Here is a 19,861-nt window from a genome sequence, read left to right as displayed (position 1 = left end):
GGGAATATTATTTCACCCTTGCCTTGAGAAAGGCTACATCTGACGAATATAACGTGCAATTTCGACAATTCAACTTCCTGTCGTCCCCTTCGGCGCCGTAAAAACGCGAGCGATCGATAGTCTCCCCCACCTTGGCGCGATACCGTGAACGCCGATGACAATATTTTATAAAAACATCCGGTGAGGGTGGACACGGTTATATCATTCTACCGGAAAAAAACGCATACGGTGCCTCAATATTGTTTTTAACATGTTGTTGAATCGCGAGAAGACAGATTTCGCCGAAAATCATTATTACAGATTAAATCAAATACTTCTGTCGACGGTCGGTCTATGGCCATATCAACGCTCGAAATTTACGATAATTAGTCATATCTTCCATTTTGCTATAATGGGGTCTTTCGTGTTTTTTCAGGTAAAAATATATTCTTTCTAAATAATGTACATTATACGTATTATTTAGTTCTGCACAATTTGGTTTTATATACTCTCGTAAGTTTCGACTAACTTTGTAAAAATCTAATTAAAAATGACTCTAATAACACAAATGTATTATGAGAACATAAAAAAAACACGTTAGTATAATAGATTTATATATTCGAAAAGAGTGTACAACTAAGGCATACCATTTCTGATGTTCTCATCACTTTCAGTTAACATCGTTTCTCACATTACAATTCACCCTGGATCTCTTTATTATGGTATTCTCGTACGCCGTACTGGGTTTCTCATATATCGTACAGTACTGCGCATTTTGTGTAAATCGCAACGATGTAAGTTAGCCACTGTATCCCATCATTCTTTTCGCTCAATAGTCGGAAAATCATCTGAAATAATCCGATCATATAGGTGAAGCGAATTTGGAAAGATATACGTGATAATTGGAGTCTTTTGAAAGATGAAACGGAACGCGACATAATGCGGCAACATTCATCTTTTGGTGAACTAATGACGAAACTCACATTATGTATGAGAGTTATAAAAAAACGACAACATGTCATACAGATTTTGTCCATATACAAAAATGTCCATAAAAATGTTCTTAGTATAATTATAACTATTAATAGTTACTACACTGAGAAAAAGATTAAGGTGGTCCTTTCGTGAGAACAAGTATTAGATAGGTACCTAAATTTGATATATGTTAAATATACAGTAATAAGGGGCATGTGTACGAAAAATCAAGTGAGGTTACCGACACTTTACAAGAAATAAGTCATTCTAAATGTGCGTTCGCGGAGCGTGCCATTGTCATTCTATCCTTGTTTACATCTAATGAACGAGAAAGATAGAATGATGCAAATCGCCACGTCCGAGGTTTTCAACGAATAATACATGTACTTAGCGATCAGATGAATACATTATTCATGTCTTAAAATATTCCCTGAAGTTTCCGGATTTCGTACATACCTTGAAAATAAAGGCTTGCCGAATGTTTTGCTCTGATATATGAGGTTAAATAAGTAGTGGTCCAATCGCATATTGCTTTACTCGTACTGTCATGCCTGACCTAACCTAAATCGAGTCCAACTACTATTGTGATATTTTTTTAATTAGTAAATAATTAAATACGATTAAATCGTGCGTGTAAAATCATTATATTATTATAATTATTGGGATGTTGTGTAATGTTTGTCAATATGTCTGTTTTCAATTACCTCATGACGGACTGTTACTTGACTAGCTGGGTCCGCGAAAGGACCACCTTAACCAAACATTAGTTTTAACTAAACATTAGGTGAATTAATTAATTCTTGATTAAAAAATGAATTATAGCTTTTTTGATGCAACTTAATGATTGTTGAATCAATTATTGGATCAACAATTATACAAATAGAGTCCGTACAACCAATTTTTTTCTCAGTGTATTAATCATTTTTTCTAAAACACGATTTTGAAAACTCGTGTTTATTTCTGAATTTCTAGTCACAGCTAATTACTCATCATCGTCCTCATTACCTATATATTTGTTTCGTTATGTCTAAAACCTGCTTAATAATTTGCGCAATAAACTATATTTTTACACACATTAAAAACAACTATTGAGTATTATACTCATTGTCAGTAAAAAGAATTTTATATATATGTATGTATTGATGTAATTTCAGTGAGTATCATCATAAGTATAATTCTGTATGCAATCGCTGAACTGTTACCGACTATTCTTGATCTAATCTTTCCGATAAATCAAACGCGTCCGCTAGAGCTCCATGCTTCGCTAGAATATTTCATCGACAAAACAACGTACTTTTATCCAATTTTTTGCCACTGGATAATTTCCTTGCTTTTCGGTTTCTCTGTCCTTATGGCCACAGATTTGTTAGAAATGATATACATCGAAAGTATTTGCGGATTATTAAGAATCGCCAGGTAAGACTTAAAGTTTAATACTTGATAAATTATGATTTATGTTTATAATGAAATAATGAAGTAATCGAAATTAATGTGAAAAATAAAGTAATAACATTTTGCATATTAACTTGGAGTCTAGATAATATACGTAAAAAAATTTATATGAAAATCAAAATTATTTAAAATATATAATATGTGTAAATATTATTATATCAAAATTACGAATAAAGAAGCGATTAAATATATTTGCAGCTATCGGATTGAACATTCAATAGACAAATATGTATCGCATAATTCTGCACAAAAAGATTGTGTAGCTCATCGAGGCATAATCACGGCAGTGGATATACACCGAAGAGCCCTCGAGTCGGTATCTCTATATGTATATATAATACATTTTTTGCAAAAATCAAAATATTTATATCGATTTTTCATTTAATACTATACGCAGACGCATTTGATATGCAATATAATTCATCTTTGTCTTTTATTATTAAAGCTGCAGTCAATTTCTGGTAAACAGTTTTATGCCATATTTTGTCTTACTAATTATAATCGTCGTTGCATCTACAAGTTTGAACTTATTCCGAGTAAGTTATTTTTGCTAAATCTTTCTTTTTAACAAATAATCAAGCTATAAATTTTTATATGTATAGACGATTTTTGTATTTTAGCTGCTCAGAGCAATAACTTCGCGAAATATGTACGAGTTACTTGCATCAACATTAATGGTCTTTTTTCATTTTTTAATCATGTATATCGCTAATTACTATGGGCAAAAACTTACGGATTATAATAACGAAATTTTTAATACTGCGTGAGTATTTATCACGATTACATAATCACTCTCGTTATTGTCAACCAGAAATTAAACTTCCTAAAATTAGATGAGGTTTCAAGAAAAGCTTGGAATATGTAAAATAATGTTTTATTAACAGATATAATGTAAAATGGTATAAGGCTCCAATAAAGATGCAGAAATTACTATTATTTATAATGCAAAGTACTACAACGCCATATGTTATAAATATTGGTAACTTACTTTCCGCTTCAGTCGAAGGTTTTTCTAAGGTAAAGAGAAGTAACATGGTATATATAGAAGAATCCAGATTTTTATTAACGGAAAGCATTTAACAAATATGTTTTACAGCTCATAAATTTGTCAATGTCTTATTTCATGGTAATTTATACTCTACTATAACAAAAAGTAGACATCACAAGTGATTTTGCTATATAGTTATAAATAATATGTAGTTGATAAAAGATGCAAAATAAAAATTTGCACATAAAGAAACACTAATTATTGAAATTTATAAGTAAATCGTTATCTTATTTTACGATATCAAGAAACATGACAGTATCTCACGCCAAGTATTAAACGCGCTAAAGTACACGAGGAGCGGATGTTTTATTCTACATGATGATAAAAAAAATTAATGATAAAATATATGTAATATGTGAATATATTTGTAACAAAAACTCTAACACTGACGCAAATATTCAGATACATAATCTTTTATTTGATTATTACAATCATTAAAAATAAATAGAATTCATTAAATTATTAATAGCATTTTAATTGTCTTCTTTTCTGATATCCTCCTTGTTTGATATATTTCTTAACGTATATCTCTTTTCTTTTGAATAATAAACAAGTAAGATACATTTCTAAAAATGAGTAAAATATAGATACGTGCGTAGATATATCATAATTAACATTTCATATCTGTTATTTTCGGTTTCCAATGTTGTTATACATATTCATAGATTATTCGAAAGTATAGATAAAAATCTTCTTCGAGCGGCTTTGTTACGAATGGATGACATTAAAAGCTACAGATGAAATCGATATATTAAGAAAATACGCCGATTTTTCCAGACTATTTAAGGCGACAATAACGGGTATAAAGAATCAATCCGATTATTTTAATTCCGATTATTTCGATTTATTCTGTTTTCGCATTTGATAATACATATTATAAATATCGATTTTTATATGGATTGAAAGAGAATTTAAATATTGGGATATCAATATATTGATATTTTTATTATATCACAATTTTTTAATTTTTTGTGGAATAATTAAATAAAATAATAATTATACTGCTGCATTATATGTGTTGAAATAGAAGAAAATTTTAATACAATAAGCAAAGCAAAAATTTAAAGATATATAATTAACTTTTACAAGAGGACAATTTATATAATACATATATATTTCTCGTTGCGTTTTATAGTGCTGATGTTACTTGTTCTGAACTCTTTCGGCTTGTTTCAATTTCTTCCGAACCTTCTTAACATTATTATATCGCTTAATGAATCTCGTGAGCGTCATTTCACATTCTTAGCCGAGTACTTCGTCGATCAAGAGCAATACTTTTATTTTATTTAACACATAATCTAATGGCCGTTTATATCGGAGGTATTTCAATACTTTCTACTGGTACCATGCTTATGGGATTTATAATGCACATCTGCGCAATGTTGAAAATAGCAAGGTAAGAATCGCGAGAATTGAAAAATTGAAATATAACTTAATAATGGCTTATTCAAGATAAAAAGTTTCTTTCACTGTATATGCTGATGTAAAAGAAATAATTCTACAAAAATTATTTCATATATATATAATATAATGGTTTTTTTATATATTGACAAAATTAATAAGTCACATGTGGGAATGGTAATAATTCAAGTATGGACAACAGTAACGGACAACATTAGTACTTTTTTTATTTATAGTTATTTTATTTACTCCACAACTTAATTGTTGATCTTACATTATAATAATGTAACGATGAACAAAAAAGTGACTAAAAATTGCAATTAATTTATATACGTAAATAAATACAGTATCCTTTTCCGATTAATGAATTATGTAGAAATGTAATTCGACTTCGCAGTTATCGCCTTGAACATATAAACGATAATTTACCATCAGTATCTATATCCGAAAAAGATTACATTATTTGTAAAAGAATAATCAACGCCGTTGACATACATCGCAGAGCGCTCGAGTTTGGCCGAATATATACTATCTAGATAGTATATACTATCTATCCTCCATGTGGGGGGTAATATTGCCACTAATACGAGAAAATGTGCAAATCGCCACGTCCGAGGTTTTCAACGAATAATACATGTACTTAGCGATCAGATGAATACATTATTCATGTCTTAAAATATTCCCTGAAGTTTCCGGATTTCGTACATACCTTGAAAATAAAGGCTTGCCGAATGTTTTGCTCTGATATATGAGGTTAAATAAGTAGTGGTCCAATCGCATATTGCTTTACTCGTACTGTCATGCCTGACCTAACCTAAATCGAGTCCAACTACTATTGTGATATTTTTTTAATTAGTAAATAATTAAATACGATTAAATCGTGCGTGTAAAAATCATTATATTATTATAATTATTGGGATGTTGTGTAATGTTTGTCAATATAGTCTGTTTTCAATTACCTCATGACGGACTGTTACTTGACTAGCTGGGTCCGCGAAAGGACCACCTTAACCAAACTTAGTTGTATAACTAAACATTAGGTGAATTAATTAATTCTTGATTAAAAAATGAATTATAGCTTTTTTGATGCAACTTAATGATTGTTGAATCAATTATTGGATCAACAATTATACAAATAGAGTCCGTACAACCAATTTTTTTCTCAGTGTATTAATCATTTTTTCTAAAACACGATTTTGAAAACTCGTGTTTATTTCTGAATTTCTAGTCACAGCTAATTACTCATCATCGTCCTCATTACCTATATATTTGTTTCGTTTATGTCTAAAACCTGCTTAATAATTTGCGCAATAAACTATATTTTACACACATTAAAAACAACTATTGAGTAGAGCCCTTATACTCATTGTCAGTAAAAAGAATTTTATATATATGTATGTATTGATGTAATTTCCGTGAGTATCAGCATAAGTATAATTCTGTATGCAATCGCTGAACTGTTACCGACTATTCTTGATCTAATCTTTCCGATAAATCAAACGCGTCCGCCTAGAGCTCCATGCTTCGCTAGAATATTTCATCGACAAAACAACGTACTTTTATCCAATTTTTTGCCACTGGATAATTTCCTTGCTTTTCGGTTTCTCTGTCCTTATGCCACAGATTTGTTAGAAATGATATACATCGAAAGTATTTGCGGATTATTTATAAGAATCGCCAGGTCAGACTTAAAGTTTAATACTTGATAAATTATGATTTATGTTTTATAATTGAAATAATGAAGTAATCGAAATTAATGTGCAAAAATAAAGTAATAACATTTTGCATATTAACTTGGAGTCTAGATAATATACGTAAAAAATTTATATGAAATCAAAATTATTTAAAATATATAATATGTGTAAATATTATTATATCAAAATTACGAATAAAGAAGCGATTAAATATATTTGCAGCTATCGGATTGAACATTCAATAGACAAAATATGTATCGCATAATTCTGGCACAAAAAGATTGTGTAGCTCATCGAGGCATAATCACGGCAGTGGATATACACCGAAGAGCCCTCGAGTCGGTATCTCTATATGTATATATAATACATTTTTGCAAAAATCAAATATTTATATCGATTTTTCATTTAATACTATACGCAGACGCATTTGATATGCAATATAATTCATCTTTGTCTTTTATTATTAAAGCTGCAGTCAATTTCTGGTAAACAGTTTTATGCCATATTTTGTCTTACTAATTATAATCGTCGTTGCATCTACAAGTTTTGAACTTATTCCGAGTAAGTTATTTTTTGCTAAATCTTTCTTTTTAACAAATAATCAAGCTATAAATTTTTCATATGTATAGACGATTTTTGTATTTTAGCTGCTCAGAGCAATAACTTCGCGAAATATGTACGAGTTACTTGCATCAACATTAATGGTCTTTTTTTTCATTTTTTAATCATGTATATCGCTAATTACTATGGGCAAAAACTTACGGATTATAATAACGAAATTTTTAATACTGCGTGAGTATTTATCACGATTACATAATCACTCTCGTTATTGTCAACCAGAAATTAAACTTCCTAAAATTAGATGAGGTTCAAGAAAAGCTTGGAATATGTAAAATAATGTTTTATTAACAATATAATGTAAAATGGTATAAGGCTCCAATAAATGATGCAGAAATTACTATTATTTATAATGCAAAGTACTACAACGCCATATGTTATAAATATTGGTAACTTACTTTCCGCTTCAGTCGAAGGTTTTTCTAAGGTAAAGAGAAGTAACATGGTATATATAGAAGAATCCCAGATTTTTATTAACGGAAAGCATTTAACAAATATGTTTTACAGCTCATAAACTTGTCAATGTCTATTTTCATGGTAATTTATACTCTACTATAACAAAACGTAGACATCACAAGTGATTTTGCTATATAGTTATAAATAATATGTAGTTGATAAAAGATGCAAAATAAAAATTTGCACATAAAGAAACACTAAATTATTGAAATTTATAAGTAAATCGTTATCTTATTTTACGATATCAAGAAACATGACAGTATCTCACGCCAAGTATTAAACGCGCTAAAGTACACGAGGAGCGGATGTGTTTATTCTACATGATGATAAAAAAATTAATGATAAAATATATGTAATATTGAATATATTTGTAACAAAAACTCTAACACTGACGCAAATATTCAGATACATAATCTTTTATTTTGATTATTAAATCAATCATAAAAATCTACACTGCCCCACTCTTCCCCTCCTCCCTCTCCTTCCTCCCCCCTCGCCTCCCCTCAATTCATAAATTATTAATAGCATTTTAATTGTCTTCTTTTCTGATATCCTCCTTGTTTGATATATTTCTTAACGTATATCTCTTTTCTTTTGAATAATAAACAAGTAAGATACATTTCTAAAAATTGAGTAAAATATAGATACGTGCGTAGATATATCATAATTAACATTTCATATCTGTTATTTTCGGTTTCCAATGTTGTTATACATATTCATAGATTATTCGAAAGTATAGATAAAAATCTTCTTCGAGCGGCTTTTGTCTTACGAATGGATGACATTAAAAGCTACAGATGAATCGATATATTAAGAAAATACGCCGATTTTTCCAGACTATTTAAGGCGACAATAACGGGTATAAAGAATCAATCCGATTATTTTAATTCCGATTATTTCGATTTATTCTGTTTTCGCATTTGATAATACATATTATAAATATCGATTTTGTATGGATTGAAAGAAGAATTTAAATATTGGGATATCAATATATTGACTATTTTTTATATATCACAATTTTTTAATTTTTTGTGGAATAATTAAATAAAATAATAATTATACTGCTGCATTATATGTGTTGAAATAGAAGAAAATTTTAATACAATAAGCAAAGCAAAAATTTAAAGATATATAATTAACTTTTACAAGAGGACAATTTATATAATCTACATATATATTTCTCGTTGCGTTTTATAGTGCTGATGTTACTTGTTCTGAACTCTTTCGGCTTGTTTCAATTTCTTCCGAACCTTCTTAACATTATTATATCGCTTAATGAATCTCGTGAGCGTCATTTCACATTCTTAGCCGAGTACTTCGTCGATCAAGAGCAATACTTTTTTTTTATTTTACACATAATCTAATGGCCGTTTATATCGGAGGTATTTCAATACTTTCTACTGGTACCATGCTTATGGGATTTATAATGCACATCTGCGCAATGTTGAAAAGCAAGGTAAGAATCGCGAGAATTGAAAAATTGAAATATAACTTAATAATGGCTTATTCAAGATAAAAAGTTTCTTTCACTGTATATGCTTATGTAAAAGAAATAATTCTACAAAAATTCATTTCATATATATATAATATAATGGTTTTTTTATATATTGACAAAATTAATAAGTCACATGTGGGAATGGTATAATATTTCAAGTATGGACAACAGTAACGGACAACATTAGTACGTTTTTTATTTATAGTTATTTTATTTACTCCACAACTTAATTGTTGATCTTACATTATAATAATGTTAACGATGAACAAAAAAGTGACTAAAAATTGCAATTAATTTATATACGTAAATAAATACAGTATCCTTTTCCGATTAATGAATTATGTAGAAATGTAATTCGACTTCGCAGTTATCGCCTTGAACATATAAACGATAATTTACCATCAGTATCTATATCCGAAAAAGATTACATTATTTGTAAAAGAATAATCAACGCCGTTGACATACATCGCAGAGCGCTCGAGTTTGGCGAATATATACTATCTAGATAGTATATACTATCTATCCTCATGTGGGGGTAATATGCCACATATACAAAAATGTATAGTAATTTAACTTTAGAAGGGCATTCTTGTCTAAAAACATGTAAAAGAATATTTTTATTACAATTTCAATAAAACACTAAGAAAATTCTAAAAAGCACGTTGTCATACTTGTCATACTGTATATACTTACCCCATAAAAACTATACTACTGACAGGAAGTATAAAGTAAAACTTGGGCAAAACGTCAGATATAATATTTTTAACAATTTCACAGTATTTACAACAACGCTCCTAGCCGTAGCTTTGTTTAACATAACGAGTGGCATATTCCCCACACTAGCATAATCCCCACACTGGCATATTCTCCCCAGTTACCCTATTTTTTAAACATCTTGTTTATATCCTTAAACACCCAATGTAACTTCACAAGCAAAAAGCAGCGTTTACATATTTATTGCAAACTTTCGTATGATCAATTGAGGTCTATTGATCACTTTAACACCTTAGGTATGCCGTGCAATGGTACATGATTTCGTTACAAGCGCAAAAGCTGCTGCTTTTTATAATGCAGAGAAATACTGAAAGTTACTATTTTACTATCGGTAGCATTTTCGTCGCTTCTCTAGAAGGTTTTGCCTCGGTAATGTACTCGTAATAAATAAACAAATATATATATATGTATATATATATATATATATATATATATATATATATATATGTTTATCAACTATTGTATATGTGTATATATATAGTATATTCTTTATTTTAAATTATATACCTTAAGAACATAAATAGAATATACATTTTAGATGACGAGTATGACAGTATCTTACTTCACAATGATTTACTCCACACGATGACCACATAGGATGCGCAATTACACAAGATTTCTGAAGGAGCCGATATTCTGTCGAACAATCGGATACCGACAATATTTTCAACTTTCACGGAAACTCAACGAAAGGAATCCAAAGTTTGCAATAATGTCATATCACATGGAGGAAAGTATTAATATCAGTAATAAAGACAGATTAAAATACGTTATTGAAATTATGGAATATCTTAATGTTCAAAATTCAAATTTCTTTATTTGGATGATCTGCAAAAATAATTTGTTTAAAAAAACAATTGAAACACTTGGAAATAAACCTGAGAATTTCATCGAAGTTTTTTATAATGTCGATTTTGTTATGTTATCTTTGAATCTTTCAATTATTAACAAGAGTTGGAACTAAGTTAAACATTAATCAACTTTAAAATTCTCAGTGTTTATCTAATCATTTTAACTCTTATAAATTTATTACTTGTGACATGTGTTCTTTACGCTGTCTATATTTATACTAATTAAAATCTACATGAAATTGAATAAGTATAATCTTTCCAAGTGAATATTTACTAAGAAAGAAAGAAACCTTTAATATTCCCGCTATATTCTCTTATTTGGATTTATTACTTTTTTTATATATATAATTTTATAAATTTCACTTACATATACACTTAATGAGACCGCACATTTCTTGCACATTAGTATTTTAATAACTAAATAAAACTAAAGTATGAATTTCTATATGGCACGACATGGAAAACACTCGCGTAACAGAGCAATCTCAAAATCTCGGGTACTCGCAACTCGTGCGTTTGCGTAAAAGAGTCACGGTGCGGTCTCGCCCCGCGCGTACTTGGCGCAAGACACTACCGTGTTCTTGATTCGTAGCACGATGTTCGCGACGCGACGTTTCGAATGACTGTGAGGGTGTTGCGTGAGAAATCTTCTGAAAGCCCAAAACGCGCCTGCGCCAACGTGAGAAAAAAATAAGGGGATATTATTTCACCCTTGCCTTGAGAAAGGCTACATCTGACGAATATAACGTGCAATTTCGATAATTCAACTTTTTGTCGTCCCCTTCGGCGCCGTAAAAACGCGAGCGATCGATAGTCTCCCCCACCTTGGCGCGATACCGTGAACGCCGATGACAATATTTTATAAAAACATCCGGTGAGGGTGGACACGGTTATATCATTCTACCGGAAAAAAACGCATACGGTGCCTCAATATTGTTTTTAACATGTTGTTGAATCGCGAGAAGACAGATTTCGCCGAAAATCATTATTACAGATTAAATCAAATACTTCTGTCGACGGTCGGTCTATGGCCATATCAACGCTCGAAATTTACGATAATTAGTCATATCTTCCATTTTGCTATAATGGGGTCTTTCGTGTTTTTTCAGGTAAAAATATATTCTTTCTAAATAATGTACATTATACGTATTATTTAGTTCTGCACAATTTGGTTTTATATACTCTCGTAAGTTTCGACTAACTTTGTAAAAATCTAATTAAAAATGACTCTAATAACACAAATGTATTATGAGAACATAAAAATTAAACACGTTAGTATAATAGATTTATATATTCGAAAAGAGTGTACAACTAAGGCATACCATTTCTGATGTTCTCATCACTTTCAGTTAACATCGTTTCTCACATTACAATTCACCCTGGATCTCTTTATTATGGTATTCTCGTACGCCGTACTGGGTTTCTCATATATCGTACAGTACTGCGCATTTTGTGTAAATCGCAACGATGTAAGTTAGCCACTGTATCCCATCATTCTTTTCGCTCAATAGTCGGAAAATCATCTGAAATAATCCGATCATATAGGTGAAGCGAATTTGGAAAGATATACGTGATAATTGGAGTCTTTTGAAAGATGAAACGGAACGCGACATAATGCGGCAACATTCATCTTTTGGTGAACTAATGACGAAACTCACATTATGTATGAGAGTTTAAAAAAACGACATCATGTCATACAGATTTTGTCCATATACAAAAATGTCCCCATAAAATTTTCTTAGTATAATTATAACTATTGTACGAAAAAGATCAAGTGAGGTACCGACACTACATTCTAAATTCTAAATGTGCGTTCGCGGAGCGTGCCATTGTCATTCTATCCTTGTTTACATCTAATGAACGAGAAAGATAGAATGATGCAAATCGCCACGTCCGAGGTTTTCAACGAATAATACATGTACTTAGCGATCACGATGAATACATTATTCATGTCTTAAAATATTCCCTGAAGTTTCCGGATTTCGTACATACCTTGAAAATAAACGGCTTGCCGAATGTTTTGCTCCTGATATATGAGGTTAAATAGAGTCGTGGTCCAATCGCATATTGCTTTACTCGTACTGTCATGCCTGACCTAACCTAAATCGAGTCCTCCAACTACTATTGTGATATTTTTTTAATTAGTAAATAATTAAATACGATTAAATCGTGCGTGTAAAATCATTATATTATATAATTATTGGGATGTTGTGTAATGTTTGTCAATATGTCTGTTTTCAATTACCTCATGACGGACTGTTACTTGACTAGCTGGGTCCGCGAAGGGACCACCTTAACCAAACATTAGTTTTAACTAAACATTAGGTGAATTAATTAATTCTTGATTAAAACAATGAATTATAGCTTTTTTGATGCAACTTAATGATTGTTGAATCAATTATTGGATCAACAATTATACAAATAGAGTCCGTACAACCAATTTTTTTCTCAGTGTATTACTCATTTTTTCTAAAACACGATTTTGAAAACTCGTGTTTATTTCTGAATTTCTAGTCACAGCTAATTACTCATCATCGTCCTCATTACCTATATATTTGTTTCGTTTATGTCTAAAACCTGCTTAATAATTTGCGCAATAAACTATATTTTACACACATTAAAAACAACTATTGAGTATTATACTCATTGTCAGTAAAAAGAATTTTATATATATGTATGTATTGATGTAATTTCAGTGAGTATCATCATAAGTATAATTCTGTATGCAATCGCTGAACTGTTACCGACTATTCTTGATCTAATCTTTCCGATAAATCAAACGCGTCCGCTAGAGCTCCATGCTTCGCTAGAATATTTCATCGACAAAACAACGTACTTTTATCCAATTTTTTGCCACTGGATAATTTCCTTGCTTTTCGGTTTCTCTGTCCTTATGGCCACAGATTTGTTAGAAATGATATACATCGAAAGTATTTGCGGATTATTAAGAATCGCCAGGTAAGACTTAAAGTTTAATACTTGATAAATTATGATTTATGTTTATAATTGAAATAATGAAGTAATCGAAATTAATGTGAAAAATAAAGTAATAACATTTTGCATATTAACTTTGGAGTCTAGATAATATACGTAAAAAAATTTATATGAAAATCAAAATTATTTAAAATATATAATATGTGTAAATATTATTATATCAAAATTACGAATAAAGAAGCGATTAAATATATTTGCAGCTATCGGATTGAACATTCAATAGACAAATATGTATCGCATAATTCTGCACAAAAAGATTGTGTAGCTCATCGAGGCATAATCACGGCAGTGGATATACACCGAAGAGCCCTCGAGTCGCGTATTTCTATATGTATATATAATACATTTTTGCAAAAATCAAATATTTATATCGATTTTCATTTAATACTATACGCAGACGCATTTGATATGCAATATAATTCATCTTTGTCTTTTATTATTAAAGCTGCAGTCAATTTCTGGTAAACAGTTTTATGCCATATTTTGTCTTACTAATTATAATCGTCGTTGCATCTACAAGTTTGAACTTATTCCGAGTAAGTTATTTTTGCTAAATCTTTCTTTTTAACAAATAATCAAGCTATAAATTTTTATATGTATAGACGATTTTTGTATTTTAGCTGCTCAGAGCAATAACTTCGCGAAATATGTACGAGTTACTTGCATCAACATTAATGGTCTTTTTTCATTTTTTAATCATGTATATCGCTAATTACTATGGGCAAAAACTTACGGATTATAATAACGAAATTTTTAATACTGCGTGAGTATTTATCACGATTACATAATCACTCTCGTTATTGTCAACCAGAAATTAAACTTCCTAAAATTAGATGAGGTTTCAAGAAAAGCTTGGAATATGTAAAATAATGTTTTATTAACAGATATAATGTAAAATGGTATAAGGCTCCAATAAAGATGCAGAAATTACTATTATTTATAATGCAAAGTACTACAACGCCATATGTTATAAATATTGGTAACTTACTTTCCGCTTCAGTCGAAGGTTTTTCTAAGGTAAAGAGAAGTAACATGGTATATATAGAAGAATCCCAGATTTTTATTAACGGAAAGCATTTAACAAATATGTTTTACAGCTCATAAACTTGTCAATGTCTTATTTCATGGTAATTTATACTCTACTATAACAAAACGTAGACATCACAAGTGATTTTGCTATATAGTTATAAATAATATGTAGTTGATAAAAGATGCAAAATAAAAATTTGCACATAAAGAAACACTAATTATTGAAATTTATAAGTAAATCGTTATCTTATTTTACGATATCAAGAAACATGACAGTATCTCACGCCAAGTATTAAACGCGCTAAAGTACACGAGGAGCGGATGTTTTATTCTACATGATGATAAAAAAAATTAATGATAAAATATATGTAATATGTGAATATATTTGTAACAAAAACTCTAACACTGACGCAAATATTCAGATACATAATCTTTTATTTTGATTATTACAATCATTAAAAATAAATAGAATTCATTAAATTATTAATAGCATTTTAATTGTCTTCTTTTCTGATATCCTCCTTGTTTGATATATTTCTTAACGTATATCTCTTTTCTTTTGAATAATAAACAAGTAAGATACATTTCTAAAAATTGAGTAAAATATAGATACGTGCGTAGATATATCATAATTAACATTTCATATCTGTTATTTTCGGTTTCCAATGTTGTTATACATATTCATAGATTATTCGAAAGTATAGATAAAAATCTTCTTCGAGCGGCTTTGTTACGAATGGATGACATTAAAAGCTACAGATGAAATCGATATATTAAGAAAATACGCCGATTTTTCCAGACTATTTAAGGCGACAATAACGGGTATAAAGAATCAATCCGATTATTTTAATTCCGATTATTTCGATTTATTCTGTTTTCGCATTTGATAATACATATTATAAATATCGATTTTATATGGATTGAAAGAGAATTTAAATATTGGGATATCAATATATTGATATTTTTATTATATCACAATTTTTTAATTTTTTGTGGAATAATTAAATAAAATAATAATTATACTGCTGCATTATATGTGTTGAAATAGAAGAAAATTTTAATACAATAAGCAAAGCAAAAATTTAAAGATATATAATTAACTTTTACAAGAGGACAATTTATATAATACATATATATTTCTCGTTGCGTTTTATAGTGCTGATGTTACTTGTTCTGAACTCTTTCGGCTTGTTTCAATTTCTTCCGAACCTTCTTAACATTATTATATCGCTTAATGAATCTCGTGAGCGTCATTTCACATTCTTAGCCGAGTACTTCGTCGATCAAGAGCAATACTTTTATTTTATTTTAACACATAATCTAATGGCCGTTTATATCGGAGGTATTTCAATACTTTCTACTGGTACCATGCTTATGGGATTTATAATGCACATCTGCGCAATGTTGAAAATAGCAAGGTAAGAATCGCGAGAATTGAAAAATTGAAATATAACTTAATAATGGCTTATTCAAGATAAAAAGTTTCTTTCACTGTATATGCTGATGTAAAAGAAATAATTCTACAAAAATTATTTCATATATATATAATATAATGGTTTTTTTATATATTGACAAAATTAATAAGTCACATGTGGGAATGGTAATAATTCAAGTATGGACAACAGTAACGGACAACATTAGTACTTTTTTATTTATAGTTATTTTATTTACTCCACAACTTAATTGTTGATCTTACATTATAATAATGTAACGATGAACAAAAAAGTGACTAAAAATTGCAATTAATTTATATACGTAAATAAATACAGTATCCTTTTCCGATTAATGAATTATGTAGAAATGTAATTCGACTTCGCAGTTATCGCCTTGAACATATAAACGATAATTTACCATCAGTATCTATATCCGAAAAAGATTACATTATTTGTAAAAGAATAATCAACGCCGTTGACATACATCGCAGAGCGCTCGAGTTTGGCGAATATATACTATCTAGATAGTATATACTATCTATCCTCATGTGGGGGTAATATGCCACATATACAAAAAAGAATTTGTTGAAAAACGCAAAATGTGTTTCCAACTAAAATATTTAGTCCGATATGTTTAACCAAACATTAGTTTTAACTAAACATTAGGTGAATTAATTAATTCTTGATTAAAAAATGAATTATACCTTTTTTGATGCAACTTAATGATTGTTGAATCAACCATTGGATCAACAATTATACAAATAGAGTCCGTACAACCAATTTTTTCTGAGTGTATTAATCATTTTTCCTAAAACACGATTTTGAAAGCTCGTGTCTATTTCTGAATTTCTAGTCACAGCTAATTACTCATCATTATCATCCTCATTACCTATTCGTTTCGTTTATGTCTAAAACCTGCTTAATAATTTGCACAATAAACTATATTTTACACACATTAACAACAACTATTGAGTATTATACTCAATCAGTACAAAGAATTTTATATATATGTATGTATTGATGTAATTCCAGTGAGTTTCATCATAAGTATGATTCTGTATGCAATCACTGAACTGTTACCGACTATTCTTGATCTAATCTTTCCGATAAATCAAACGCGTCCGCAAGAGCTCCACGCTTCGACAGAATATTTCATCGACAAAACAACGTACTTTTATCCAATTTTTTGCCACTGGATAATTTCCTTGCTTTTCGGTGCCTCTGTCCTTATAGCTACAGGTTTGTTCGAAATAATATACATCGAAAATATTTGCGGATTATTAAGAATCGCCAGGTGAGACTTAAAGTTCAATACTTGAATAATGATTTATGTTTATAATTGAAATAATGAAGTAATCGAAATTAATGTGAAAAATAAAGTAATAACATTTTACATACGAACTTTGAAATCCAGATAATATACGTAAAAAAATTTATATGAAAATCAAAATTATTTAAAATATATAATATGTGTAAATATTATTATGTCAAAATTACGAATAAAGAAGCGATTAAATATATTTGCAGCTATCGGATTGAACATTCAATAGACAAATATGTATCGCATAATTCTGCACAAAAAGATTGTGTAGCTCATCAAGGCATAATCACCGCAGTGGATATACACCGAAGAGCCCTCGAGTCGGTATCTCTATATGTATATATAATACATCTTTTGCAAAAATCGAAATATTTATATCGATTTTTCATTTAATACTATACGCAGATGCATTTGATATGCAATATATTTCATCTTTGTCTTTTATTATTAAAGATGCAGTGAATTTATTGTAAACAATTTTGTGCCATATTTTGTCTTACTAATTATAATCGTCGTTGCATCTACAAGTTTGAACTTATTCCGAGTAAGTTATTTTTTCTAAATCTTTCTTTTCAACAAATAATCAAGCTATGAATTTTTATATAGTATAGACGATTTTTGTATTTTAGCTGCTCAGAGCAATAACTTTGCGAAATATGTACGAGTTACTTGCATCAACATTATTCGTCGGTTTTCATTTTATAATCATGTTTATCGGTAATTACTATGGGCAAAAACTTACGGATTATAATAACGAAATTTTTAATACTGCGTGAGTATTTATCGCGATTACATAATTACTCTCGTTATTGTCAACCAGAAATTAAACTTCCTAAAATTAGATGAGGTTTCAAGAAAAGCTTGGAGTATGTAAAATAATGTTTTATTAACAGATATAATGTAAAATGGTATAAGGCTCCAATAAAGATGCAGAAATTACTATTATTTATAATGCAAAGTACTACAACGCCATATGTTGTAAATATTGGTAACTTACTTTCCGCTTCAGTCGAAGGTTTTTCTAAGGTAAAGAGAAGTAACATGGTATATATGGAAGAATCACAGATTTTTATTAACGGAAAGCATTTAAAAAATATGTTTTACAGCTCATAAATTTGTCAATGTCTTATTTCATGGTAATTTATACTCTACTATAACAAAAAGTAGACAACACGAGTGACTTTGCTGGTTATAAATAATATGTAGCTGATAAAAGATGCAAAATAAAAATTTGCACATAAAGAAACACTAATTATTGAAATTTATAAGCAGATCGTTATCTTATTTTACGATATCAAGAAACATGGCAGTATCTCGCGCCAAGTATTAAACGCGTCAAGTACACGAGCAGCGGATGTTTTATTCTACATGACGATAAAAAAGATTAATGATAGAATATATGTAATATGTGAATTTGTAACAAAAACTTTAACACTGACGCAAATATTCATATACATAATCTCTTATTTTGATTATTACAATCATTAAAAATAAATAGAATTCATTAAATTATTAATAGCATTTTAATTGTCTTCTTTTCATCTTGCATTGAAAAAATTCTCTCCTACCTGAATGAAATAAATTCAGAAAATAAAAGATATATCGTTAAGTGAGTTCAGTATAGCATTAAAGCTTTGTGGATAAAAAAGTAGCGAAAATAATTTGAAATAATAAAATAAATGTAAATTAGACATATGAAGATAGCACTTATAAGTTATGAGAAGAATACAGTCTAGTCAAGACCATAACTGATTCGTTCTTTGTATCAAAAAGTTTAATAAAAATATGATTATTTAAAAAAACGTCTCGATTCAATGTGTATGTTACAAATTATTTTTATACGCACCCGTATGTTTCCAATTTTGTTTCTTCTCGCAATTATTTAACTCACATTTACATTCGTAAAAATTCGAAATGATGGAATAAAACATTTATCGATGATATACACGGATACGTAATGTGTCCTCGACTAATTTATCGTAGTTTAACAAAAGATATGTAGTATATCGTCGTTGATGTTATTTTATGGAGGAAAGAGAGAGTTCTGTTGAACGGCTGATACGGGAATGAATTTCTTCAAAGCGTTGCGGCGACAACGCTACGCGAATATGCGCTTGCGCCAACTCAGAACAGAATGGGAGCTAATTTGCTTATGAAAAATTTCTAAAGAGATTTTTTTTTTATACCGAACATTTACATCATGTGAACATGACTCATGTTTCCTTCGCTTTGTTCATATCTCGCTATATCAGCGATAGCCAATAGAAAAGCTTGATTTTCTTTTTTTCTTCCATCATACAGACACGGACAATACTTAAATTGCTACAACTGTCACTCACTC

The 19,861-nt window shown here is 29.5% G+C and overlaps 2 protein-coding genes, 1 long non-coding RNA gene and 1 pseudogene across 47 annotated transcripts in view; 3 read left to right on the top strand and 1 right to left on the bottom strand.

The window, feature by feature from the left end:
• The window catches only part of LOC139810479 (uncharacterized), a 139,867-nt gene that overhangs the window by 97,400 nt on the left and 22,606 nt on the right, over positions 1 to 19,861 (bottom strand). For 41 of the 43 annotated variants that reach the window (XR_011731359.1, XR_011731360.1, XR_011731357.1 and 38 more), the window contains 2 exons: positions 12,066 to 12,266; positions 627 to 827 (listed from right to left, as the gene is read on the bottom strand). The exons of 1 other annotated variant lie outside the window; for it this stretch is intronic. This is a non-coding gene — a long non-coding RNA (uncharacterized lncRNA). Of the gene's footprint in view, positions 1 to 626; positions 828 to 12,065; positions 12,267 to 19,366; positions 19,591 to 19,861 lie in introns of those variants that run through there. One more of the 43 variants, XR_011731361.1, reaches the window with a different exon arrangement.
• LOC139810467 (uncharacterized) lies at positions 242 to 3,855 on the top strand. Its single transcript, XM_071774055.1, has 9 exons — positions 242 to 415; positions 654 to 773; positions 850 to 967; positions 2,109 to 2,370; positions 2,605 to 2,718; positions 2,852 to 2,942; positions 3,027 to 3,169; positions 3,291 to 3,423; positions 3,503 to 3,855. Exons 1-9 carry the CDS (start codon positions 251 to 253, stop codon positions 3,551 to 3,553), a joined length of 1,197 nt encoding a protein of 398 aa, XP_071630156.1. The 5' UTR covers positions 242 to 250; the 3' UTR covers positions 3,554 to 3,855.
• On the top strand, positions 8,182 to 10,776 carry LOC139809388 (uncharacterized; annotated as a pseudogene).
• LOC139810465 (uncharacterized) lies at positions 11,002 to 19,315 on the top strand. Of its 3 annotated transcripts, none has more exons than XM_071774054.1 (9): positions 11,002 to 11,852; positions 12,093 to 12,212; positions 12,289 to 12,406; positions 13,440 to 13,701; positions 13,938 to 14,051; positions 14,183 to 14,273; positions 14,358 to 14,500; positions 14,622 to 14,754; positions 18,627 to 19,315. In XM_071774054.1, exons 1-9 carry the CDS (start codon positions 11,688 to 11,690, stop codon positions 18,675 to 18,677), a joined length of 1,197 nt encoding a protein of 398 aa, XP_071630155.1. In that variant the 5' UTR covers positions 11,002 to 11,687; the 3' UTR covers positions 18,678 to 19,315. The 3 variants fall into 3 exon arrangements, with proteins under 3 accessions (XP_071630155.1, XP_071630154.1, XP_071630153.1); XM_071774053.1 differs by lacking the exon at positions 18,627 to 19,315 and adding an exon at positions 14,835 to 15,249 and having other exon boundaries at positions 11,003 to 11,852; XM_071774052.1 differs by lacking the exons at positions 13,440 to 13,701; positions 13,938 to 14,051; positions 14,183 to 14,273; positions 14,358 to 14,500; positions 14,622 to 14,754 and adding exons at positions 17,232 to 17,493; positions 17,727 to 17,840; positions 17,974 to 18,064; positions 18,150 to 18,292; positions 18,414 to 18,546 and having other exon boundaries at positions 11,021 to 11,852; positions 18,627 to 19,304.

This window comes from Temnothorax longispinosus, chromosome 3, assembly GCF_030848805.1.
Source record: "Temnothorax longispinosus isolate EJ_2023e chromosome 3, Tlon_JGU_v1, whole genome shotgun sequence".
In the NCBI taxonomy this organism is placed as follows: domain Eukaryota; kingdom Metazoa; phylum Arthropoda; class Insecta; order Hymenoptera; family Formicidae; genus Temnothorax; species Temnothorax longispinosus.
This window is presented reverse-complemented; position numbering and strand designations above follow the sequence as displayed.

Excerpts from the sequence above, each read along its gene's own strand:
- LOC139810465 (XM_071774054.1), top strand. The coding sequence starts at position 11,688 with ATGTTGTTGAATCGCGAGAAGACAGATTTCGCCGAAAATCATTATTAC. Across the intron at positions 12,407-13,439 it reads AATGACGAAACTCACATTAT|TGAGTATCATCATAAGTATA; the intron begins GTATGAGAGTTT and ends ATGTAATTTCAG. Across the intron at positions 14,501-14,621 it reads AACGAAATTTTTAATACTGC|ATATAATGTAAAATGGTATA; the intron begins GTGAGTATTTAT and ends TTTTATTAACAG.
- LOC139810467 (XM_071774055.1), top strand. The coding sequence starts at position 251 with ATGTTGTTGAATCGCGAGAAGACAGATTTCGCCGAAAATCATTATTAC. Across the intron at positions 774-849 it reads TTTGTGTAAATCGCAACGAT|GTGAAGCGAATTTGGAAAGA; the intron begins GTAAGTTAGCCA and ends CCGATCATATAG. Across the intron at positions 2,371-2,604 it reads GGATTATTAAGAATCGCCAG|CTATCGGATTGAACATTCAA; the intron begins GTAAGACTTAAA and ends ATATATTTGCAG.